This window comes from Notamacropus eugenii, chromosome 3, assembly GCF_028372415.1.
Source record: "Notamacropus eugenii isolate mMacEug1 chromosome 3, mMacEug1.pri_v2, whole genome shotgun sequence".
Classification (NCBI taxonomy): Eukaryota; Metazoa; Chordata; class Mammalia; order Diprotodontia; family Macropodidae; genus Notamacropus; species Notamacropus eugenii.
In genome coordinates, this window is record NC_092874.1 from 14,448,972 (window position 1) to 14,475,596 (window position 26,625).

The following is a 26,625-nucleotide window of genomic DNA, read 5'->3' on the forward strand; positions in this document are numbered from 1 at the left end:
CAATCAGGTCGAATAATCCATCTCCCCATTAGCTGCACCACATGGCTGTAGACAGTGGGGCAGAGACATACATGAGGGGGGGACTTTGCAAAAAAAGCTCAGTAACCTTGACGTAGTTGTTGAGGAATGCTGGTATCTGCTACTTTTGAAGGACTTCTCGGGGGAGCCCAAGGTCCTTTTTCAGCAGCTCTGTGGTTCTCTGGCTAATGCAGTTGCAGATATCTTAAAATTACAGAATTTTAGCTTTGAAAGAAATCTTAGAAGTCATCAGGTCCAATACCACCCCCCACATACACATATCCTTTAAATTTCTGTCCTTCCTTCTTCCTTCCTCTTCTTTCTTCCTTTTTTCTCCTTTCTGCTTTCTTCCTTTCTTCCTCTCTCTCCTTTCCCTTCCTTCCTCCCTCCTTTATTTCCTTTCATCCTTCCTCCCTTTTTTATTTCCTTTATTGGGGCAGCTGGGTGGTGCAGTGGATAGAGCACCAGTGCAAGAATCTGGAGGACCTGAGTTCAAATCTCACTTCAGACACTTGACACTCACTAGCTGTGTGACCTGGGGCAAGTCACTTAACCCCAAATGCCTCATCCTGGGTCATCTCCAGTCATCCTGATGATATCTGGTTACTGGATTCTGATGGCTCTGGAGGAGAAGTGAGGCTAGTGATCTGCACAGCCCTCCCTCACCCAAAACAAAGTCAAGTGCAAGTTATGTCATCATTTCTCTGATGGCACGGTCTTCTTCTTCGGCAACAAAGGATGAACACACACACACACATTTCCTTTATTTCTCCCTTCCTTCCTCCCTTCTTTTTCTTCCTTTATTCCTTCCTTCCTCCCTCTAACCTTCCTTCTGCTCTCTTTTTTCCTTGCCTTCTTCCCTCCTCTATTTCCTTCCATCCTTCCTCCCTCTCTCACATCTCCTTCCCTCCTTCCCTTTCTTCCTTCCCTCCTTTGCCTCAGTGACTGGTACACTATAATTCCATTGATATAGGTAGGTTCCACTGAGGAAATTCCCTCCATCAATGCAGATTAGCTCTCTTTCTGTAAATTATATCCTTAAAGAGTTGGCTGGAGATACTGGGAGGTCAAATGATTCTTCTGGACTGGCAGAACCAGAATGTCTTAGAGGTGGAGCTCAATTCCAGATCTCCCTGACTTGGTCTGGCTTTCTCGCTTCTTTCTACATGATACTGTCTCACCCACCAGAACAGGGACAGAGAAGGAAGTAAGAGAGGGCAGGCACTAGAATGAAGAGGGATCAGGAAAGGCTTGCTGTACAAGATAGGTTTGCATTGAGATGTGAAGGAAGCCAGGAGGCAGAGAGGGGGAATGAGAATATTCCATGTATGGGGACAGCCAGAGAAAATGCCCAGAGCTGAGAGATGGAGCATCTTGTTCCTGGAAAAACCAGGAGGCCAGTGTTACTACGTTAATTGTGTTATACTGTATTTTTATTCATTTTGTGAAATGTTTCCCAGTTACATTTTAATCTGGTTCAGGCAGTACTCCAAGTTTTGTGGGGGAGAACATGACCTTGATCTTAATAGGGCAATGAGAAATTAGTTGATCAGCCTAGAGTCACATGGCCTGAGGAAGGACCTTGAATCGGTATTTTCCTGACCTCATGGCCAGTTCTCCGTCAACTCCTCTCCATAGCCTCTCATGATGAAGATGCTCCAGGTATTTTCATTTCCATTTTTTGGATAGGTAAACCAAGATTCAGACTGATTAACGGGGCTTGCCTGGGATCATAAAGTTAGCAAATGTCTGAGATCATGCCAAGTGTAGCAGGCAAGCCATTTGGATGGAACAGCAGGACACCTTGAGAGGCAGACAGCCTTTGCCAGCCAAGTCAAATCACCCTGGCCACCACCTTGACCAGCATCTCCTCCCAGACCCTGACAGAGGCAGCCCAGGACCCTGAGTCCATAAGGCTTGGGAAGAACAAGGGTTCCAGTCTAATGCCCCCAGTGTCATCCAGGAAGCAGCCCCTGTGAGATGCAGACCAGGGACAGACTGCTCAGAGGCTGCAGCCACAGCTACTGAAGACCCAGAAAGGAATGTTCTGACCCCAGAGACCTTGGCCCTGTCAGATGGTTCAGCATCAGAGACTGACAGGATGGAAATGACAGTTACAAAGAGGCATCAACATGGGTTTTGTATCCTCAGGACCATGGGGCTTTCCATCGGCCTTGCAGCTGAAGTCACCTGTATTTGTGACCTTCCCCAGTAGAACAGAAGTTCCCAGAGGCCAAGGACCGTCTCACTTTTGTATCTAGGTCCCCAGTGCTCTGTGCCCAGTCAGCACTTAATAAATGCTTCAATCAGTCATTCATTCACTTGTTCATTGTAGGAACTTAATATATATTGGTTGAATAATATTGTTTTTGCTGAACTTTATTCTGACATTGGGGAAAAATCCTATCTTAGAAGTTTAGCTTCTGTTCCTCAAGTCACTTGAGGCATTTACTTCAGGCAGTGAGGGATATCTCTTATATGAGTGTCACCAGATCTTCTGTCACTACAGTGTCCAGCAGTCCTGCCAGGGTCCCTCACTGGGTAGGTCAGATTTCTCCTTACACAGGGAGGCACTGAGTTGCCAGGTGGTGAACATGTTTCTGTTATGGTTAACCTGTCACCTTGTCATCTCCTAAACTGCCTGGAGAGAAGAGAGAGGAGAGGGGATACTGGTCTCTTCCCATGTTATTTGTCTTTGGCCTCCAGGGATGGAGGAGCCTGCCTGAGCAGGAATGGCCTTACTGCTCTATTCCATTTGGGGACCCATAAGCTGCCTCCATGCCAAACTTGTGGGACTGTGTGGACAACCATACAATTAGTTGTCTTCCAGAGGATGGGGAATCACCCTCCTTCAAAAGGGGTCCAGATGCTGAAAAGTAGCCTTGAACACTTGAATCTGCCTCCCAGGTGTCTCCCACAAGATCTGGGGCTCCCTCAGGATTAGGAATGAGAGCCCAGATTCAGGGTCATGTCCTAAGTATTCTCAAAGTTCAAAGTGTTATTCCCTAATTCATTTATTACAATGAACAAGAGTCAAAAGTTCCCCGTGGCCCCAGGGCCAAGGATTAGAGATGCCTACTCCAAAGGCTTTTCTTGCTTTTTAGTCCAGAAAAACAGCGAACGTAATACTTTTCCCCTTTGATTTTGTATATTCTCCTCAGATGTAGGACGGGGGCTAGGAAGCCAGATATGCCAATATATTATGGGTGGAACTGTTCAACTTTCCAAAGAGCTCTTTGGAGTTATAGAAAAACTCACTGAAATGTCTGACCCAGAGTTCCGCCACTGGGCATCTGGCTCAATGTGATCACAGACAGAAAGAAAGGGCTAGTATTCACAAAATAGTCGTAGTAGTAGAACTTCACGGGTTAGCAAAAAATAAAAAAGGAAATATAGTGGATACCCAGTGCTTGGGGAATGGCTGAATACACTGTAGTACATGAATACAACAGAATAATGTTGTTATATAAAATAAAGAGAATCCAAGAAATGAAAGGAGACACAATGGGTATCCATCACTTACGGAATGGCTGAATAAATTGTTGTATAGAAATATAACGGAATAATGGATGCTGCATCCTAACAAATGGTAAATACAAGCAATCCAGGAAACCTCAGCCAAACTTCCACAAAGCGATGCAAGGTCACGGGAGCTGAAACAGGGGAACACAATGCACACTGGCAGCAATGCAAAAATAATAGGGAGGCAGGAGAACCCAGTAAACTGCAATGGACCAGCCTTAGCCACAGAGGAGGAAACACACATCCCTTCTCTCAGTTGGGGAAATGGGAGTCTAGAAGTGCGGAATGTTGCTTATACTGTCTGATGGAAAGGAGGAGGAGGAGGAAGCAGAAGAGAGCTAATACTGATATAGCACCTACCATGCACTAAGCACTTTACAATTATTATCTCCCTTGATCATCACAACAACTCTGGGAAGTAAGTGCTATTATTATCCCCATCGTATACAAACTGAGGCAAATAGAGGTTAAGTGACTTGCCCAAGGTCACATAGCTAGGATGTTTCTGAGGCTAAATTTGAACTCCAGTCTTCCTGACTGCAAGCCCAGTGCTCCATCCACTGAGCTTCCCTGGCTGCTCTGATTCCATGCTAAATGTGACTTGATTATGTGAGTAGGGGGAAAGTAAAAAGAGCTAGGGTTACCAGGAGAAGCTAGGGATTCTATTCTTTATTAAGTGCTTGCTGTGTGTGCCAGGTACTAGGAGACCAAACAGTCACCCAATACTTATTAAGAGATTACAATGGCTCCCACCAAACTGGGCAGGGAAGGGCAGGGGCTGGCTTGCACCTTTCTTTGAATCCCCAGTGCCTGGCATATAGTAAGTGCTCAATAAATGCTTGTTGACTTTCCTACCCAAGCTTTCTTTGGTCTGGTGATGTGAGGAGCTCCAGAGTCGGGGGCTGAGAGTTGTTTGGATCTTGTGAGCTGGACATATGGTGAAAGTGAATCCCAGAGTTGCTCTGATTGGGAGAGATGGGAAAAGACTGCTCAGCTCCCAAATGACACCAATGTCGGCCTTGAAGGACAGTCATCATTCTGGCTTTTAAATCGTGGAAAGATATGAACAAGTCCTTGGACTCTATCTCAGAGGAAGAGAAACAGAAACGCTTTCTCAAATAATCGTGCCCACACTCAGTGTGGGATCATGGGAGCTCAGACTGAGAACTGGAAGAGACCATCAATTCAGTCCCCTAGTATTATAGATGAGGAAACTGAGGCACACAAAAGCCAGATGACTTCTCCAAGGTCACACAGCTGGTCAGTGTCTGAGGTGGGCTTGGAGGTGGGCTTGGTCACAAGTTCAATGCCCATCCACTAGCCCATGCTTCATGGGGTGTACCGTGTATGCCTCCTATAGAACATAAGCTCCTTCGGAGCAGGGACTTCCTTCTGTTGTTTTTATCGCAAGCCCCACCCACAGTGCACGGTGCCTCGGACAGAGCAGGTGATTGGCCCAGGCCTGGCCCGCGGTGGGCACGGAAGGCTTGTTGGAAGCCTGGCCAATTAGCATCCCTTTTTCTGATGCGTTTACGCTCTGTTCATTCTCATACAGTTTGTAGAGACTTCTCTGGGTCCAGAAGAACGTAAGCACCCTGAAGGCAGAGACTATCTCTTTCTATCTGTGCCTCCAGAACCAACATGGTGCTGTGCACAAGCAGGCACATGTTTGCCTGATTACACTGGTCACAAATCAGCACCTATGCGAACTTGGGGAAAGCCTGCCACTGTGGCCAAGCCCTTCAGTGCCCACGTGAAGCACTCTACCTTCACTTCCACGGAAGTAGATTCACTAACACATCTGGGGAGCCAAGCAGCGAACTTTGCCAGAGGCCTCAGCCTGGGCCACACATGAAGTGTAGCTGAACTAACTTCATCCCTAGCCCTGGTGAACTCTGGCTTAAGAAAGCAGGATATTCAGATGGCTTTGGGGGCACAAAATATTGATTTGTGGGTAGACGCAACAGCACATCAACCTTGACTCTGGTGGGGATTGGGGCTTTTCATCTGTCCTGGGTGAGTGACCATAGGTGGGACCAGTAATCAAGAACATACACTTTGATGGCACCTTTAAAGTCCTCACAATAACTCTAGGAAACAGGTAACTAAGCCCGCCATGCCCATTTTGCAGATGGGGATGCTAAAGCCCAGAGGAACAAAATGATCTCACCATGGTCTCACAGCTAGTAAGTACTGAGGACAGAATGTAAGCCCCAGCTCCCCAGCTCTAAGGACATTATTGAAACCTCTGTCATCTATTCACTATAAATTAAGAACCATAAGATCACAGACTTAGAGCCTGAAGGCTCCAACCCCCTCATGTTCCTTGGGCTTGTGGCAAAGTGGAAAGCTACAGGATTTGTAGCCTGGTGATGGGGCCAAACCTCTCTGCCACTTAATAACTGTGGGACCTTGGCCAAGTCAATTCCTTTGTGCCTCAGTTTCCTCCCATGTAGAGTTAGGTTGCCTCTGGGGTCCTTTTCAGTGCTAGATTTATGCCTTTAACTTTCATCTTGAGCCCTCAGCTTCCTCCTTCTTAAGTTGGGAAAGCTCCACTAGGGGCTCTGGGGTCCTTTGAAGCAATCCTTCTATGATTATAAGCTCCTCCTCCTCTCTGGGCCTCAGTTTCCTTTTCTGTTAAAATGAGGGGGTTGGATTAGATGGCTTCTAAGGGCCTGCCCAGCTCTAAATCTCTCACCCCAGGATGATACTTAAGCTAGCAACAGTAACTCTCTCGTGGCACACAGTGGGTTAGTCTATGACAAGTTCTTGCTGTGTCAGTCCTTCCCAGTAAGGAATTGGATATTACATGATGTTGGATATTACATGATGTGAAAGCTTTGGTTGTGTGGGCTGGATTCAAAAGTCACTAAGGACCTTCCCAACTTTCCAACTGTAGTCCAACACTGGGATTCACAGGAAACTTCCCACCACACCGGGGAACTTCTGAATCCCTCATGCAGAGTTAGAAACTTGAAATTGGGGTTCATCTGCTCCAATTAAACCAGTCTAACCACTCTCTGGTGGAATCTGTAAGCAAGTCATACATCTGAGATACCTTGTCTGGAGAAGCACCAGACAAGGAGGCCCTAGGACCCCAAAACGCCCCTGAACCTGAATCCTGTAGCCAATAAGGCAAGTGTCCATCAAGGGGCCTGACTGATGCAAAAATTACTCCAGGCTGAAGACCATGCCAACTTCTGGCCTGAGACACACTAGAAAGGGGCATCATGATGCCTCAGTTCACATGGGAAACACTCAAGCTGTTTAAAAACAAAGTACCAAACCAAATGGTCTTTCCTCTGAAGGAGCACAGAGAGAGCCCAAAGTATACTTAGCAGTGAGATTAAAGTCGACATCCAGGACACCTGATCAATATCGTCATCCCTCCAGGCACCAATGAATTACAATTTCTAGGTGAAAAGTCAAGAGTACCCTATCTTACACCCTGGAGATTGTTCTGCCAGACTTGTCGGCAAACCATTTATCTGTGGGATGCAGACGCTGCCCCGAGCAATTTTATTAATTGTGGGCACCTCTGTCCTTGTTCAGCACTCTCTCTCTGCAGGTCCCCTCAGGTTCCATGCTGGGAACCCATTTGGGCCCCTGCCTTCACATGGGCTTTGGTTAAAACTGGGGGAGAAATGCCAAGCCTGCCATGGCTGGGGATTCTTGGTACTGCCCTGTCCCAGGCCAGCATCCATCTGGAAAGGGCATGGACAGCAAACCAAACCCAACGCATCCACCAAGCTCTCAGGGGAGAGCCAACCCAGCAGGGCAACGCTAGGCACTCCCTCTAGCATTGGCACTGCCCCTGCTTGGCATTGGCCCCGATCATCCACAGACGCATACAATCAGCTGGGCTCCCCACGCCAGCAGGAAGTCCCTGCGCCCCCTTACCTGTTTCTTTGTCCTGGACTTCTTCCAGGTGCAAGTCATTCAGGAGGTGCTCCAAAATCTTCTCGGGCGTCCCCGACACCACCACGTATCTGTCAGAAAGGAGAGAGTCTGAGGACTCATCCTCCGTGGAAGATTGGGAGCGGCTACTCCACTCATCCTCCTCATCCTCCTCGTCGATGTATTTGAAATAAGGCACGTCAAAGGTGGGCAAGGCCAGCTGTGGCCCGCCAGGGAGGGCGCCGGAGTCCTTCCTCTCAAGGTGCGGGTCAAAGACCCTCAGCCGGGAGCTCCCCATTGTACCTGCTAAGTAACAAAGGCATCTCCCCCTCCCTAGATGCTCAGATCTCTCGCCATCTCCCTGCTCCCCTAGAAGGCAGTCAGTCCATCTGGCTGCTCGGGGCTCTGCAGTCAGCTAGTACATTCCAGAGGCGGAGAGAAGAGAGGCGGAGAGAGAGAGGGAGGGAGGGAGGGAGAGACGGAGGGAGGGGGGGAAGAGGGAGACAATCAGAGGGAGACGGACAAACGGAGAAGAGGAGGAGGAGGAGGCAGCTGGAGCAAGGCAAGCAGCCAGTGTGTCTGCTGCTAGAGGAAAAAAAAAGCCCAAGCGTCTCACCTCCAATCAGTGTGGGCAGTCCCTGAGGTGGGGGCCGGCCCGCGTGACGACACCTTCTTGAATACCAGCACCGTTCCATCCTTCTCTTTAACTTGCAAGGTTGTCACTTCATCATCTGGCTGTAATTTGGGGTTGGGGAGAGGAAGGAGAGGAGAGAAAACAAAGAGACAGAGAAAAGGTAAATACTCATCGAACGGCTGAGAAGCCTACCAGTGCCAGATGCGGGATGGGTTTTCTCCGAAGTGTGGGGGGGAGCTACAGCTTCTTGGGGCTGGGATGACATTTTGGACATCCACAGTGAAACTGGGATCAGACTGAACATCCCCTATTCCCTTTAAAGGAGTTTGAGTTTGTGGGAAAAGCCCTGGATCAGAGTGAGAGGCCCTGGGTTTGAATTCTAGCTGGGTGACTGTGTAAGGCACTTCTGTCTCTGGGCCTCAAGATTCCTCCAACAGAAGAGAGGGGACTAAGTGGTCTTGAAGGCCCCTTCTAGCACTAACTCTTTGATCCTATGATCATCGAGAAGTTGGACGACCTAGGCTCAAACCCTGCTTTGGTTATCTTGTGACCCTGAGACACAAATCACTTTCTTTTTCCTGGGCCTCAGTTTCTTCATCTGTAAAATGAGGGCATTTAGAGCATCACAGGAACCCCAGAGACCACCTGCTCCAACTCTCTCATTTAACATTTGAGGAAACTGAGTCCCATGGAAGTTATTTAACTTGCCCAATGTCACACGGGTAGGAATCATTAGATTTAGCATTTGAACTCAGGTCTTCTGAAGTCCAGACTCAGGGGTCTTTCTACCATACTATCAGTTTCCAGCTCTAACACAATAGTCCCAGAGAACCCCAGAAATCCTTTCAAGTGTTTGGAGGAGAAAAGAGTCAAAAAGAATGTGGCTACAATTAAGAGCAAAAAAAAAAAAAAAAGAAAAAAAGTTCCCTACATGAATATCATGAATCAGAGAATTCACAAATATCCCAAACAATCATGGTCTATTCACTGGATTCATACTTTACATCCTGAGAACTGGGGGCTCTTTCATTTGTTCCTCACCCAGGATCTGCCCCAGCCCAGGGAGGCTGCTCTGCCCCGTGGGCCAGTCCAGCCAGCGCCACAATCAGGCTTTCAAGAGAGATCACCGACTTGGGGCTCAGGGCATCCCTGCCCTTATGTCCTGGGTGACTCTGAGTGCCTCGAAGCCTGCTCAAAAGGAGCTCCTGTTAGCAGCCCACCTAGGCTGAAATGTCTATATTCTGGGTCAAGGGGCTGGCCTCTCCCATCTCAGAGAGAGGGAGGAACAGGGAGAGGAGGATGGTGAATGAGGGGGAAAAGAAGGAGAGAAAGGAGGGAAAGAAGGGAAGAGGGAGAGACAGGGGGATGGGGGGAGGAGAGAGAGAAAGAGAGACAGAGACAGAGATAGACAGAGAGACAAAGAGAAAGAAAGACAGAGAAAGGGGGCAAGGGAAGACAGAGGGCGAGAAAAGTAGGAGATGGGGAGAGGAGGAAAGAGTGGAGAAAGAAGGAAAGAGGAGGGGGAGAAGAAGGATAGGGAGAGAGAAGGGGAGAGGGAGAGGTCAGGCTGGTGCAGAGAAGGGGAAGGGAGAGGGGAGAAAGGCAGAGGGGGGGAAGAGGGAAGCAAACCAGAGGAAGGGTTCCCTTGTGACCCACACAGCCTCCCTCACAGCCTTGAGCAAGTGGAGTCCAAGGACAGGGCTCCAGGGGAGGCGGGCCAGCTACTACTAACTCCTGGGCACCCTGGGTGTTCTGAGAGAGACTGATAAGCATTTCCTAACAGCTGACAGTGGAATCTGTCCCTGGGATGGCCAAGTCAGAGCTGAAGGCAGTTTTCAAAGGAAAGCTGAGGTCAGTAAATCTGACTTTTCGAACAGCGTAGAGTGGGGGCAGAAGTGAGGAGTGGAGGGGGATGGGCCCCCCTCAGGAGATGGCTGGACTTCACATGAATGACTTCTCCTGCACTAGCCCCCTACCTCATCACCCATAGACCATCTTCCCAATCCAAGCAGCCAGACCCATCCTGTGACTGCACTGCTGCCCTGTTCAGGAATCAGTGGCTCCATATGGCCTCTAAGATACAAACTGCTCAGCCTGTCCTCAAAGCTCTTCTTTGGGCTGCTCCCACCTTCCTTGTTCCCACTGGTACATTCCACATTCCACCCAGACCAAGCCTCCCAAGAACATGTATTTGTGCCCTGATCTAGGCCCTCCAGCTGCTCTGTTTTTTTTTACAAGCCATCTCCCTTCCTAGGGTGTGCTCCCTTCTCACCTCTGCAACCTTTCCAGCATCCCCAGGGTCCCTCCTACACCTGGAGAGTCATTCCTGTATTTACCCTTCCCCTGATCTGTGGCATCCCCCAAGAGCATGGCCAGAAGAGCCCCCAGGGCAAGGATTATTTTCATTTGTGCCTGGCACATGGTAGGCTCTTAAGAAAAGCTTATTGACTATCAATTCCAATTCTTTATAAGGTTGCAGGTTTAGAGGCCAGTTTCCACCAAAGAGCAGGAGTCAGCTATAAGCCAGTGACATCCCATTAACCTCTTTCTAGGTGAAGAATTGATGGGCACTTTTTATTCTCCATTTGCAGAGGTGAGGAGATGTGTTATTGCCAGATTCTCCAAGTAAGTGAGCAGCAAGGATGCCGTGCTAGGATGCCAAGTCTGAGATGGGGGTGGGGGGTTTTAGAGACCCTCTGCTCCAGGGAATCTTCACCTGCTTTGGGCCCCAGATCCCTTTGGCAGTCTGATGACAGCTAGAGATTCCTTCTCAGAATAATGTAATTTATTAGTGTCATTAGTATTATTAATATAATATATTAATTATGGAATTAGAAAAATGTATAAAATAAAGTGCAAAGGACTATCGAGGAAATTCTGCTGAAAAGCAGATATGAAGACATTAAAAATGCCAAGCTCATGGACCTCCTGCTCATCTTACAGGTGAGGTCCAGAGATATTAGGTGACTTGCCCAAAGTCTCCTAGAGAGAAACTGATAGACACAGGATTTGAACCCAGGCCCTATGACTCCAAAGCCAGTAAGTATTCTTTCCACCAGTCTACCCTATGTTGAGAACATAACTCAAGCTTCCAGCCTCAAAGGCTGAGCCATATAACTTCTTTACTTCCCTCCAAATTCTTTTCAAAAGAACTTTGTTCCACTGGTGATTTCAAAGGGTGATGCAGCTGTAGGATTCATTAGTTATTTTTTAAAAATTGAATCTCTTCACAGTAAACAGTGTGACCAAGTAAAAGGGACATGAGAAGTCTCTGCAAGGTCAGACAACCAGTTCCAGGGGCCTTTCATGGGGGACCTCGGCTGCCACACTCTCCAGGGATGTTGGTGGCAAACCACACGTCATGAAAGTCAATGTCTAGTTGCTATCATCCATTCCTTCTTATGTGACATGGATGAGATGAAATGAGGGACCATAGAGGAGATAGAGAAATGGAGAGACCAAGGAAGAGATGGAAAGAGGAACAGAATTTGTTGTTCGGTTGTATCTGACTCTTCATGGGCCCATTTGGGATTTTCTTAGCAAAGATACCAGAGGGATGTGCCAGTTCCTTCTCCAGCTCATTTTACAGATAAGGAAACTGAGGCAAACAGGGTGAAGTGACTTGCCCAGGGTCACACAGCTAGTAAGTGTCTGAGGCTTGATTTGAACTCAGGTCTTCCTGACTCCAAACCTGCCCGTAAAAGACAGAGAAGCACAGTCTCAAATGAAAACAATTCAATAGAAGGTTTGGACACACCTTTCCCCCACTTCCTCTAAAAGACAAGTGATTGTCATTTTCTCGGATCCACTGTCACTGGGAGAGAAGCACAGACATAGAATATATAGAGTTATTCACTATCATGGACCAGCTATGCCCTTATGGATGGGCTGCAATCGGAGAATGCATTCCTCCATAACTTCTGCTATAACAAGGCCCACCAACACGGTGTGCTGGGCAGGCAAGGTGGCTACCACCACCTCCTGGTGGCTAGTGGAGGGACCCACAGACTGGAGTGGATTGACAGGACATATGTATCATGGTGATGTAGCAATCATTACAAAAACCTGGTCAAGAAGAAAGTGGAAGCTGATCCCGCTAGGAGGCTCCTGAGAGAAGCTAGACTCTCCTGAATCCAGATCATTTCTCACTTCCACCTCTGCAGAGGTAAAAGGGTACCTGGAGGCTGCCCAGGACCACTGAGACCTCCAAAGGCATCTCTGCCACAGCACACTCACCAAGGGGGCCTCCAGTGAGGGACCCATTCCCCTCTGGGACAGCTCTCCTTAGTAAGAAATGCTGCCTTTTCTAGGTCAAGCCAGCCAGCCCCACCCCATTCCCACATTCCTTACTGGAGGATCCCAGACCCTGTCTTCCTCATCCTCTCTGTTCTCTGAGGCATGTTCCCTACTCTGACCCCAGATTTCCTAGTTTGATATGCTCAACGCAGGGGACAGTGAGATGAGCTGAGCTCCCATCCTGGTCACGGCTTCCATTCTCAGGAATCTTTTCACTATCGTACTAGGCCATGACTTCCTCTTCCTTTAGAAACATTTGGCCAATGACAATTATGGTTTTTTTCTTTCTTTTATCCACAGGACCATAGAAAGATGGCTGAAAATCTCCTGAACACAGCAGATGCAGCCTCAGTGGACAACTCTCCTGTTCTCATTGGCTATAACCAACATGTTTTCATTTGTTTCAAGTTTCACAGAAGTCTCTATCTCTACATACCAAAACCAGCAAGACAATGCTATTCTGAAGGTGATCTCAAAGCTGCTAAATTGTAACAATTACCTGCGTGATTTCGATGATCAGCAATCACTTTGGCCCAGACACTGGCTGTTCAGCCCAACCTTCAGCTACCTGAGTCACAGACTCCAGGGTAGTAAGCCTCCCGCTCTCCCTGAGAACTTTTTCATCTGTCAAAAGCTTTGAGAGGTAACGTACTCCCAGAGAACAGCCCAAGGACGTGTCCACGCCACACAGGCTGTACCTCTGAGGACATCAGCCCATGCTCTCCCTCTGCCATTTCTTCTGTCCTCCAAAACTCTGTTCCTACCAGGTCCTACAGATGTGGATGGCAGGCCAATCCATGCTCCATCCCCAGGGCTCCCAAAGCGCCTATCTCCCTTTCAAACATCCAATCCTTTCTTGTTCTGTCTCAGCAAGACAATCAGCTAATTCATACTCAGGTGTCAGTAGCTTATACAATTTATGGTAATACCCTCAGAATTTTTTTCTTTCTTGGTCTGAACCTGTGATTTCATTGGTATAGGGGAGCTTCTAGCATGGAAATTCCTTCCACTGAGGCACATCATTGGCACCTTGTCTGCCTCCTACCTTCTTAGCATCCCCTGAGGTCATTAAGAGATTAAGTGACTTGCCCAGGGTGAGTCATAGGGCTAGTGCCAGTCAGACGTTTAAGCCTAGGTCTTTCTGACTCCTCAGTACTATTAATAATAAACCCTAACATTTACAGAAGAAGCCTGGCACATAGTAAGTGCATAATATAAGTTTGTTGATTGATTGCTCTTGGCAGGCCAATTAGAGATCCTTAGCAGTAGGAGGCACTTGAAAGTTGCTTCCTGTTCCAAAGACCCACCCTAAGTACAGGTACTAGCCTTAACCCATTTGGAATTTTTATAAAATCTTTAGTATGATGGGAAGGGGACTGGAATGGAATTTGAGGATCTGGGTTGGAATCCTGACTTGACCATTTATTATCTGTGTGATCATGGAACAACCACTCCCCTCTACCCCCTGTTTTTGCTTTCTCAGAGCTTAGCACTGTTCTTGGCACAACATAGGCTCTTAATAGACTGTTAACTGCTTGACCATAAACCTCAGTTTCCTCATGTGTTAAGTGAAGAGACTGGCCTCTAAGGTCTCTTCCATAAATCTTTCAGTCTGTGATGATCCTCTAAAGAAAAGAGGAGACAACTGATGCCATGTGGAGGTCATTTGAAGCTCACATGCTAGCTGACAGATTCCAGACTCAGGATAGAATAATAGACCCAAACCAACCAGATGACATTTAATGAGGATAAACGTCAGGCTGTGCACTCAGGCTCAACAAATGAACTAGGGACCTGGTGTGGCAGTTTTTCCCAACCAAAAGTCCCAGGAGTTTTGGCTGGCTCCGTGCTTGATATGTCAATGGTGTGATGTGGCTGCTTAAGAGGCTAATACAGTCTTAGGCTGCATTAATAGAAGTAGAGGCTCTGAAACCCAGGCAGACCCAGATCCACTGTCCGCTGGGCCTGAACTCTGGGCTTCCTAGGGACCACTAGGCTCATTGTGAAGGAGTGTCATTTCAGAAGGGCGTTCTGAGAGGGAGATAGAGAGGATGGCTGGGGCTGCACTAACCCCATCAGAATTCAAGAGTGCCGCTTTGGTCTGCAGAAGAAATGACACAGGGGAGTCTTGTAAGAAAAGAGGAAACTGATTTCAGAGAGAGAGAAAAAAGACACATATGAACTGATGCAGGGTGAAGCAAGCAGAACCAGCGGAATGAGTCAGACTCCAACATCAACATCAGGAATGTAACAATCTTGAGGACTTTTACTAACTGAAAAAGAATAAAATGAGTGGAAGCAGGAAACAATGTAGACAATCACAACGAAATGGCAAAGGCAAACAACTCTGAAAGCTGGAAGGACTCCTGGTCAACACAATGACCATCTGTACATCTGTGATTCCTGGGGACTGATGGGAAAACATGCTCATTACCTCCTGACAGAGACAGATTCAGGGTTCAGAATAAGACACACATGAGTGAGTCTATATATATATGCATATATGTGCATGTTATGTATACGTGTTTACATGTATATATGTGGATATATTATATAATAAATATATATTTACATATGCCCAGTGAAGAAATTTACTTGTGCTTCAATTCCCATACTTGTTACAATGAATTTTTCTTTTTTCTCTTTTTTTTAACGGGAGTAGGAAAGAGCAAATAGATTTCTCTTAATTAAAATAAGCAATTAAAAATGGAGAGGTAGGGGTGTGGTAGCTGTGGAATGTTGTATTATTTTCAGATGATGCTGCTACATTGTTAGCTTTGCTTAACTGTTTCACTTTGTGGGGGCAGCTGGGTAGTGCAGTGGACAGAGCACCAGTGCAGGAGTCAGGAGGACTTGAGTTCATATCTCACCTCAGACACTTGACACTTACTAGTTGTGTGACCTTGGGCAAGTCACTTAGCCCCCACTGCCTCATCCTGGGTCATCTCCAGTCATCCTGATAAATATCTGGTCACTGAATTCAGATGGCTCTGGAGAAGTGAGGCTGGTGGCCTGCACAACCCTCCCTCACTCAAAACAAAGTCAAGTGCAAGTCATGTCATCATTTCTCTGATGGCATGGTCTTCTTTGGCAACAAAGGACGAACACACAGATAAGGGAATTCTTAAAGAAATGGGCTATTGGTGTTCAGTCACTAAAGCTGTGTCTGATTCTTGTGACCCCATTTGGGGTTTTCCTGGCAAAGATACCTGAATGATTTTCCATTTCTTTCTCCATCTCATTTTACAGAAGAGTAAACTGAGGCAAAGTGAATGAAGTGACTTGCCCAGGGTCACCTAGTTACTAAATATCTATGAGATTTGAACTCCTGAAGAGGAGTCTTCCTGATTCCAAGCTCTGAACTCCACCCACTTTACCACCTAGCTGCCCCAACAGAAATGGAATCAAATGTAAAGGCTCATTATATAAACAGAAAACACAACAATAAATTCTTAAAAAAAAAAAAAAGAAAAAAGATGTTATAGAGGGATGGAATATATGTCTCTTCAGCTACCTGTAGGATCATTTGGGGTCCCACCTGTGATTTCCTTGGGGTGGAGCCAGTAACAAGTCAGCTATTCCCACACTTATAGCACGGGGCGATGCCAGAGTTGGACTCCATGGCCAGAGCCTCCTGTCCCCCACACCAGGCTACCTCTCACGGGCAGTTGCATTACCACCCTCATCATTGTCATCCATTATAGCTATCATTTATGCCACACATTAAGGTTTGCCAAACACTTGCTATAGCTCATCTCATTCGGTCCTCACAGTAATCTGGAGAGATTGGTGCCACTATCATCTCCATTTTACAGCTGAGAAAACTAAGGTAGCAGGTGCTTAAACTGAAGGTCACACAGTTTACAGATGTTTAAGGAAGGATTTGAACTCAGGATTTCCTGACTCCAATGTCACCAGCTGTCAGATTTACCATATGCAGAAAAGAGTACTACGTAGTATTTCAGAGGGCACAGACCAAGATCTGCGGGTGAAAGAAGGAAATCAGATTTTAGCTCGACATAAGGAAGAGCTCTGTAACAACTCAAGCTATGTAACAATAGGACCGTACAAAGCAATGAGCTCCTTGTTTCCTGGGATAAAAATAAGAACAACAATTGTATGTTACTGTTGTTAGACTCTCAATAGTTGTTGAAATAGCCCTTCAAGGGTTACCCACAACTACCACTATGAGCAAGGCACAGAGGATGCAGAAATACCTGCCTTCAAGGGGCTTATATTCTAGCAGGAATAGGATGGAAGACACACTCGCTCCACACACCGAAAACTTCATACAGAACAATACAGAGGCAATTTCAAGAGAGAAAGAGCACAATTCTGGGAGATAGGAAGCATATGTTTTAGTATTCCCACTTTGGAAGAAGTGAGTCTCCAAAGTTAAATCATTTCTCCCTGGTCACACCCCTAACAAATGTGGGAGCTAGGATTTGAACCCAGGTCTCCTGATTTCAAGTCCAAGGATCTTTCTGGGCTGGCTATTTTAGGAGCTGGATAAGTAGGTGTGATGGAAAGTCTTCAAAGTGTTCCTAGAATAGGGCCTTTAAGGTCACTTCTAATTCAAAGAATCTGTCAAATATAGTTGACTTGAATACAATACCTTCAGAAAATACAAAGGCATGAGCTGCTCCAAATAGTCATCTTAGATTCTCCCATCTCCCTCAATCAAACATGTTGCCAAGTACTACAAACACTTTCTCTCTCTCCCTCTCCCTCTCTCTGTCTGTCTTTTTCTCTGTCACACACACACATACACACACACACACACACACACACACACATATTCATCTCTTTCCCAATGCTACATCCTTAGCTCAGGTCCTTATTTCTTCTTGCCTAAATGATTATAATCGCCTCCTAATTGGGTTTCTCACTTCTCACTGAGCCTTTTTCTAATCTGTCCAGCAATACTTTCCTAATGCACTGGCCTGTCCCTACTGAATAAAGGATAAGTCCTAATCTCAGCATTCAAAAAGAGAACCATGGAGTCTCAGGGTTTGCAGGGACTTTGGAAGTCATCAAGGCTAATTCATCCTTGAATAAGAATGCCCCTTGCAATATCCCTGACTATGGTCATCCAGGTCAACACAAATGTGTCCAGTGATGGGGAGCCCACAAACTCTGCCCATCCCATTTTTGGACTAGTGTAACAGTCAGCAAGTTTCTCTTGACATCAAGCAGAAATCTATTTTTTTTTTCAATTTCCACTCATTGTTCCTTGCCCTACTCTTGGGGGCCAAGAAAAACAATTCTAATCCCTCTTCCACACGCTGGCCCTTCACATACAGGAAGACAGCTGCTTTATGCCTCAGGTCTGCTCTCTAGCCTATATGTGTCCAGTTCCTTCAGCAGAAGCACGGACTTCAAGCCTTCACCACCTTCCTCTGAATACTCTATAGTTTATCAAATGTCCTTCTTCAAAGAGGCCACCAAGATGTGAAACCAATATTCCAGTGTCATGTGTCCCAGGCAGAACAGAGTGGTACTGCCTTGTGCACCAACAATGGGACTTCAAAGATATTTAGAGAACTGGAGGAAAAATGTACCCGATTCAGCAACTAGCAAGTGCTTCTGAAATTCACACAGCCTGTTTACAAATGGAACCACCAGCATGTGTCATATGCTGTCTATGTGGGCACAGAGAGGGAAATGTTGTTAACATGTTGATCTAAAAAGCTGTCCTCTGGGTCCAGACAATTGTACATCAAGGGGAACGGTTGCTGAATTTGCTGACTCTGCTTCTTGATTTGTTTTCAGAGAAGCTGGGAATAAACAGATCCTTGTAAAAAGGTCAAAAGCAAGATGAAGCAAGATGGAACTGATTAACAATGTAAGCTGGGAGAAAGATTAAGCTGGTGAATGTGGGTCAAGGTGAAGAGTTTGCACTTCTATTTCCTGGGCTATGGAGGGTTTGGTGTAGATTTTTATAGGAACCAAACAGAGAGAGTGCTGTGCAGAATGAGAACAAACCCTTCGGAGCCTAGTCTGTGTAAACAGCTCTGGCAGAGGGAGAACATATGAACCAATGAGCCAGCACTCACTGAGTGAGGATACTGCTGTTTGACAAAAGTCAAACAATCCCTGCCTTCCAGAAGCTTACATTCTAGTTTTCACATCTACAGCTGATTGAGTCCAGCTCTGAATCTGTGATCTTCTAATAAGGTCTATAGACTTCAGTTTCTTGGGATAGATGGACTCTCGGGTTCCCATAGCTGTACCCCATGTTCAGGAGGGAAGGGAACCCTATTTTGTTCGGAGGGGTGGAAAATTACTGAAAGCTGTACCTCAGCTAAGCAATGAAAGAAGACAAGGATTCTAAGTCATGGCTGGAATACAGAATTGATAAAGGAGAGAAATGTGAGGGAAGGTAGGAAAAAGTAGGTGGGAGCCACATGGAGGCAGGCTTGAAATATGACGTTGAAGAGTAGTTTATATTTTATCATATAGGCAATAGGGAGCCCCTGAAGGTTCCTGAGAAACAACTCCTAAGGATTCCCTATTTTTCTCCCTTCCAAGTTTACATTTCTTTGTTTATACTAGAACTATGCTTTCAATGGTATTGGCAATTCCCAAGGAAGAAACTCCACCTACTAATTTCAATCTTCATTTCCTGTGCACTTTGTAAGCTGATAGTGCTGTCTAAGGTCCTGCAAGGGCAAGCCATTAGGTGTCAGGGGCAGGGTTTGAATTGGGATCCTCCAGTCTTAGAGGCTGCCTCCCTGAATGAGATGCACAATTGAAATCACAATCTGCCCAACAGCACAGAGTAAGCCTTAAGTAAGCTTTGAGTTCTGATGGTGATCAGATCTCAGCGGATGAGCTCTCATTTTTCAGACAAATACAGGGGTGGGATTACAGATCTCACTGAATTAGCAGCACAAGAGATTGCCAGGATGAAAGAGTATTCATCTACCTCAAAGGCAAGAATGTAACTTCATCATATTACCTTCATCATATTGAATCCCATTTCTGACACTAGCAGTGCGACCCTGGGCAAGTCTTTTAAGCTCTCTGTGCCTCAGTTTCCTCATCTGTAAAATGAGGGGGTTGAACTAGGCATAAGAAGCCTCAATTTTACTTTTTTTCCAATTTATATTCACAACTCTTAGTTCTTACCTCTGGAAGTAAAGAAAACAGTATAAATCTTTTCCCACTGAAATTTTCTATTTTCCAAGAGAAATATTCCCCAGTTCTCTCTGACCCTTATTGAATGATCAAGACCCATCCTCCATTCCAACTGTTAGCATCCTCACTCTGGGAAATTTGTTTCTTTGGGCACATACTGTGCTCTCTCCCCAACAGAACACATCTCCAGCACCCAACAAAGTGCCTTGTACACAGCTGGCACTTAATAAATGCTTCTGGAATTTCATTCACTTGAATTCCCCCCTCTCCTCCCCTCCCCTCTGAATGCTCTCTGAATGTCCCTTTGGTGTCCAAAATTAGAGACAGTTCTCTAGGTGTGATCAGTTCTTTCTTCTACCTCCAAGAAGAAAACAGCTCCAGGCTCCATCTTACTCTTAAGAGTCTTTACTGAGGGGAAGGGCAGCATGAGGCAGAAGGGTATTCTGTCATCTCCCTCTGTCCTGTGCTCCAGGACCTTGTGACCTTGACACTGACCATTTTCTTTCTCATCCAGAACTCAGATCAGCTCCCTGAAATCAGAGCTCATTTCATAACACTGTACTCAGTGAAAACAAGATTTGGTGGATGACTCCTTGAGGACATTGGTGTCTCCAGAACACTCTGCAAGATAAGCATCTGGGTCTGGCTGTAAGCCACAGTGGGATGGGGCAGGCCAGGAGAGATCAGGCTGGGAACTCAGCTGTGCTGGGAGCAGGTGGGCCAGAAGTCAAGGCCAGAGGAGTCAGCAAAGGCTGAAAGATGGAGGAGGCAGCAAAGGTGCGGAACAAGAAGGGGAGAAGAAGCCTAGCTATATCAGAAAAGCAAAGGGGAAGAGTTGGGGTCTAAGAGACAGGGGGACAAAGTTGGTAGTGGAGGCAAAGAGTCCTGGCAACATAGGGTCAGGACTGGAAACAAGGGTCCCCTGGTCTAGACAATGGTCTAGAGCTGGGCAAGGGGTTCTAGCAGCAAAGAAGACTGCTAATAGGTATGGCATAGTGCCAAGGTGTTGCCCTTGAAATCAGGATGAATCACTTAATGTCTCTGGCCTCTAGAAAACTCAAGTTGTAGAGAAGGTGCTAGTCTGCCCGAGCAGAGGAGTCTGCTGGCTCAACATTCCAATGCCATCCCAGATTCAGGCTCAGTCTGTACCTGTGATCTTTGGCCCAACTTCTCAGCTCCTGTCAAGGACTCCACCATCCTCAGAGACACCCCTTCCTCCCCATGCTCCCAACCCAGGTACCATTTCCTCCCCACCATCTGCTGAATCCATCCCTTCCTCTCCGTTCACCTGGCTACCAGTTGAGTGAAGACCCTCATCACCTCTTGCACCCTTGGCACAGCTTCCTCACTAGTCTAGGATTTCAGACTCTGCTTTTGTCTGTCCATGCTCTACAAAGCCTCCAAATAACCTTGTCAAAGGCCCAGGTCTGACCATGGCACAGCCTTCTCAGAGACCTTCAAAACTCCCCCACTCAGTGGTTTTTAGGATAGCACATCCAATCCCTGCCCCTACACTGAAAGTCTTTCATGCTATTGCCTTGCCCGACCTTTCTGGGTTTAGTTTCCATAACTCTCTTTCCCACCTTCTGCACTGGAGACAAACTGAACTGTGGGCAAGCCATTTCTCCCTCTTTGGTTCTCAGTTTCCTCACCTGTAAAATGACAGGGGCAGATAATATTGACTTGGACTGGACAACATTGAGGGTCTTTTCTGGCTCTACACCAATTAGCCCAGGATCCTCAGTATAATCGATAGAATAATTCACATTTATGCATCACTGGGAGTCGTGCAATGTGCATTTTATGGTGCAAGGAACGGAGGTCTTATAACCATTTCACAGGTGAAGAAACAGACTCTGTGACTGCCACTAGCTACACACAGTGTCAGCCAGAACCCCAGATATGGAAATCAATGCTATCTAGCACTTACTCCTTAAGATTTGGAAAGTGCTATAAAAATACTATCTTTTCCATTTCTCTCAACAACCCAGGGAGATGGGGGCTATTTTGATCCCCATTTTACAGATCAGGAAACCTCCACTCAGAAGCTGTGATCTACACAGGGTCACACAGCCAGTAAGTGTCCAAGACTGAATTTGAACCCGATTGTTCCCTGACTTGAAGGCAAGAACCATAACCACTGTACCACCTAGCTGCTCACCACACCTATCTTTAGTATCATAGATTTTAATCAGGCAAGAACCTCACTGGCCAACCAGTTCAGCTCTTTCTAGCCCCTCAGACAAACCCTCTTAGTGTAGCAGCTCAATAGAGTGGCAAAGGCCCTGGCTGGGGAGCCAGAGAACCTGGGTTCAAATTCCACCTTTGACATATAATACTGGTGCCCAGTTTCCTCATCTATAAAATAAGGTTCTTTTCCAGCCACAAGAGGGTTAAAACCTCTGCCTAAAATATAGAACTTTTCTCTTAGCTATTCAAAATTCTTCTTTCCTGCCAATCAAGCAATCAGCATTTTTAAAATGCCTACTATGTCCCAGGCACCGTGCTAAGCCCAACTCAAGTGGCATAGCTTCCAAGAAAGCACCTTGATCTTGCTCATAAGGATGGGCTTGTTCCACTTCCATGTGCCCCTCTCCCCCCAACCTAAGCTTTTTCAGTGCAGAGGCTTCTTCTTCTTTTGATTTCTGTAACCCCAGCCCTAAGAGGAAGGCCTAGCAGGAATGCTAATATAAGAACCTGTGATTTCCTTGACCTGCAACGAACACAGCTCATCCAGAATTGGCTGTCTCAGAGAGTTGCCCGAGGCACATTTCCCCAGGGTCACCCCACTGAGGAGGATAATAAGGCCCCGGGTCTTCCATGTCCACATCCAGACCTCCATCCACTATACCATGCTGCCTCTCCTTCTCATATGCTGTATATAAGACCACAGGGCCATGGACTCAGAGCCAGAAGGGACCTTAGATAGAGATCTCCCATTCCAACACCTTCATTTTAGAGAATATATATCTTTGAGCAAATTCAGTTAAGAGGCAAAGTTCTTTACAAAGCTCAAGCAAGAGGCAGCCATCACCACTGTGATTTGTTGGCTCTGAATCAGGAGGTCAGGGCTCCTTCCAGCCCAAGGTTGGACTCTGTCTCAGAAATGAGGGTGGGTCTAAAACTGTAGGAGGAAATCCAGCAAACTCAAGTCGGGGAAGAGGAAATGGGGAACAAGGCAGGTCCTGACATCACCTTTGTCCTCAGCAGATGATGTCCTCACCCTTTCCTTCCTCCAGTGGGCACTAGCCTCATAACTGCTGACAGCTGCTGACAGTTGTTCTGGCCCGTTTGGCAGCCCTCTCTGCTCCACCTAACCAGCCTGGGAGGGCCAGCAGGTGCAGAACCTCATCCATCTTCCTCTGCTGAGTAAACTTTGCAGTGATGAGCCGGTCTACGAAAAGGTCTTAGATGTTTAAGTCAAGAAAAAAAAAACCACTACCCTCGAATATTTTGGAGGGCTGGGGATGGGGTGAGGTTGGGAATAATTTTTGTTTTTACATGACCTGGATTTTCTCCTGTATCCTGATCCCTTCACCATCCCAGAGAGCCATTCTTTATGATGGAGTTCCTAAACTGCAGTCTGTGAACTTTAAAAAAAAAAGGAATCTGATAACTGTATTTTCATACAATGAATTTCCTTTGTAATTCTACGGATTTCATTTTATGAACTTAAAACATGCTTCCAAGAAGGAGTCCAGAAGCTTCAGGCCCAAAGAGCAGAACAGGGACTGACAGGAGAAAAGTTAAAAAATCTTAAGATGAGGAATTCTTGACTCTTTCTAGTATTGTGACCATGGGTAAGCTCCTTAACTTTTTTGAGCCTTGATTTCCTCATCTGTCCAAAACAAGAGGGAGGAGGGTAACACTATCCATTGTGTCTATTTCATAGGGGTCATTGGGGTTTCCAGTGTCCAGGGAATGCTGTCTTTGGCGGGTGGGGGGGACTGATAGGGAAGTCATTTGTATGGGTCCTTTGAGAACAGTAAGCCAGCCTGTTCCCTAGACTGATAAGGAAGCCCAAGGAAGGGTCACACATGTGATCAGGAAGGGTCCTCTTCATGAGTCTGATTACTAACCTATTATTTAAAGGGAAATGTGAAGACCCTTCTAGCCACAATCAGACAATGGAAGGAAAAATAGAAAACTGTCAGCTGCAGAGACAATGGAAGGAACATGTTGTGGCTGTTGATGGTTTGAACAGATAAAGTTCTGCTGATGCACAACTTCTGGACAAACTCAGGTTATCTGATGTGTATTCACTGGAGATGCCAGTCCAACTTTATTTCCAGAATGAGATGATGGGCCAAATCTCATTGCCAGATATTGTGCCAATCACTTGTTTACTTTCTGAATCTTGAAAGGGGCACATGTACGATGGACTTCTTCTGAGCCCGGGGGAGATTTAACAGAAATAATTAGAATGAGATAGTGACAGAGGATTCCCTTCTAACTCACAAGAAGTCTATTATCATATCATCTTCCAAACACCGGCAATCCTAAGGGGAAGGCAAACCAAGACAGAGGCTGTTCCCTAGACAGTTGAAAGGCATCATGAGTAGGATGGAAGGCTAAGCTAGAGCTGTGATTAAAATTAAGTTTCTACATTTCAGCAGGAGTTACAGCCACTGCCTGGGGTTTGAATAATTCATGGTAGCGATCTCAGAGAAGCTTTGAAAATCTGAACAACTTGATAGTATTTTCAAAAATGGTATTTTATAAATCACCCTGTGGCCTCGGTTTCTCTTCTGAGATTCTTCCTATTGAATCAAAAGTTCAATGGAATGTCGATCACAGACTCCTAGAAATGGAAGGGACCTCAGAGGCCAGTGAGCCCAACTGGGACCTGAAGAAATGCTCCCTAAAAAGTCATCATCCAAACTTGTCTTGAAAACCTCCAAGAAGGAGACTCGCCCTCCCAGCACCCCAAGTGGCTCATCGCACTTTGGGATGGCTCTGGTTCTTAGGAAGTCCACCCTCTTCCCTCCTTTGTTCTTAGCTTTGCCTTCTGGGGCTAAGGCAAACAAGCCTAATCCCTTTCCCCCCAGACAGACTTTCAAGTACCTGCAGACAGCTACTCTACCTGCCTCCAGCCCAAATCTTCTTTCTCCAGGCTAGTTATTCCCTTCATCCATCGATCAAAACCATTCAAATCTTCCTCTGCCCTACATCTGAACATCTCTGGTCACTGAATACTTTAAGCAGAAAGAAAAGCATATACAGTAAGACGTGTAAAAGCTACAAAAGGATTGGGGCAGGTGCGACTCTTCACGGTTTCCAAATATTTCTCCTTTTCTCTAACTTCAAGGAGTCTGAGGCAGTATTAACAAGGGCATCCGTCGCATTTATGCAAGTTAGGGAATGCAAAATTCTTTGTTTCCATAGCGACGGCTAAATCACATGGTCCATGGGCAGGGGAGCTGCAAAGCATCTTAAGTAAACACTTTGTTTTTTCATGTTTGTGCACCCCTCCAAGAGTCTGTGGTGAGGGGTGCAGGGTGGAAGTGCCAAGATTTCATTCTACAGGAAGTTCCGCATTGGGGTGGGGCTTGGGGATGTTAGATTTGGAGTCAGGAGAGATTAGAGTATGAATTTCACTGTGACTATCAAATGAGTCAATTCAACCCTCTGAGCTCCAACTTCCTCATCTGTAGAATGGGGCCATATGACCTAAAGGACCTAGCTCAAGAAGGTGTTGTGAGGATCAAATGCGTTATGGTGTGGAAAGTGCTCTGGCGTCCTAGAGCATGCTGCTCATGGCAGCTCTTAATTACTGTCAAGTTCAGATCAAAGGCTGCTCAGGCAAATTGGACAAATATGGCAGGTCCTGGTCAACCTGCTCCCATCTAAGTGTGAGAAATGGGAAGGGGTAAAAAGGAGGGGAACAATAAATGAGAGACACAGAGAGAGAGACAGAGAAAAAGAGACAGAGGAAAAGAGACAGACAAAGGGTGGGGAGAGAAGAGTATACAGAGGAGCAGGACAGCAGGAAAAGAGAGAAGAATGAGGTATCCTAATTCCCGTTAAGGAAAAATAAAGTTCATGGGGGTTAAGTCTTGTGTCACAAGCAGAGTTCAAACTCAGATCTCTGTTGACTTCAGAGGCAAAGAGAATATGGTTCTCATTTCCAGCACAGTCCTGGGCACTGAGGATTGCAAAATGGAGCCAAGCCTTTTAGGATGGAGGTCTTCCAAATGAAAAGTACTTCTCCTGAGATGCTTCAAACATCAGAGAGATCCTTGGCTGAGAGCTTGCCACCATTCCATCGCTTGGTTGATGGGTTTCAAGAATTGCTGTGGCTGAAACATTCATCCCTATGGTCCACATGGTGATGAGCCTGCTCTGGAGTTAGCTTGAATTGTCCATAGGCTATTGCTGTTCAGTCATTTTTCAGTCCTATCCATCTTTCCATGGTCCCATCTAGCACTTTGTTGGCAAAGATAATGGAGTCGTTTGCCATTTCCTTCTCTAGATCATTTTTTAGATGAGGAAAGTGAGACAAACAGGGTTCAATGACTTGCCCAAGGTCACACAGCTAGTAAGCTGTCTGAGGCCAAATGTGAACTCAGAAAAGTGAGCCTTCCTGACTCCAAGCCTGGAGCTCTACTGGTCAGGCAAGCTTCTGTTTCCATACTCAAAGCCTTCCCTACTTGTTAGGACCCATCAGAGCTTGAGTTCCAGTAGCATAGCCTTCAAGAACCCAGGGTCACTTCCATACTACCATAGGGGATGGGAGAACAGTAACAAAGTGTGAAAGATTTTTGCCTACTCAGTATGTTCATTTTCTCCATAGTGAGGTAGCAGGACACCAGGGACAGAACCCCGCATCCATTATCTCATTTGATCATGACAACAACCTTGTGGGGCGGGTAAGGAGGGTCATGACCTCCCTGAGCCTCAGCTTCCTCATCTGTAGACAATGGGAGAGCTTGCTTCTGAACATGTTACCCATGTGTCAGTGTAGACACACACCTCTTGCACTGGGCCTCACTGGCCAGTCCTTTGTCACAGTAAAATGTGGGGCCCAGACTAGACGCACCCTTCTGCTACAAAATTAGACTCTTGATATAAATCATTCTGCTATGTGCTGGGGATGCAATGACACAACCAGAAAATGG

The 26,625-nt window shown here is 46.3% G+C and overlaps 2 protein-coding genes across 3 annotated transcripts in view; both read right to left on the bottom strand.

Moving 5' to 3' along the window:
* Positions 1–26,625, bottom strand: part of TOMM7 (translocase of outer mitochondrial membrane 7) — a 518,839-nt gene that overhangs the window by 89,913 nt on the left and 402,301 nt on the right. The window lies entirely within an intron of this gene.
* Positions 1–26,625, bottom strand: part of RAPGEF5 (Rap guanine nucleotide exchange factor 5) — a 232,177-nt gene that overhangs the window by 75,580 nt on the left and 129,972 nt on the right. For both annotated transcript variants that reach the window (XM_072650899.1, XM_072650898.1), the window contains 2 exons: positions 8,054–8,172; positions 7,441–7,529 (listed from right to left, as the gene is read on the bottom strand). In XM_072650899.1, the coding sequence (XP_072507000.1) occupies positions 7,441–7,529; positions 8,054–8,172 (208 nt within the window). The remainder of the gene's footprint in view (positions 1–7,440; positions 7,530–8,053; positions 8,173–26,625) is intronic.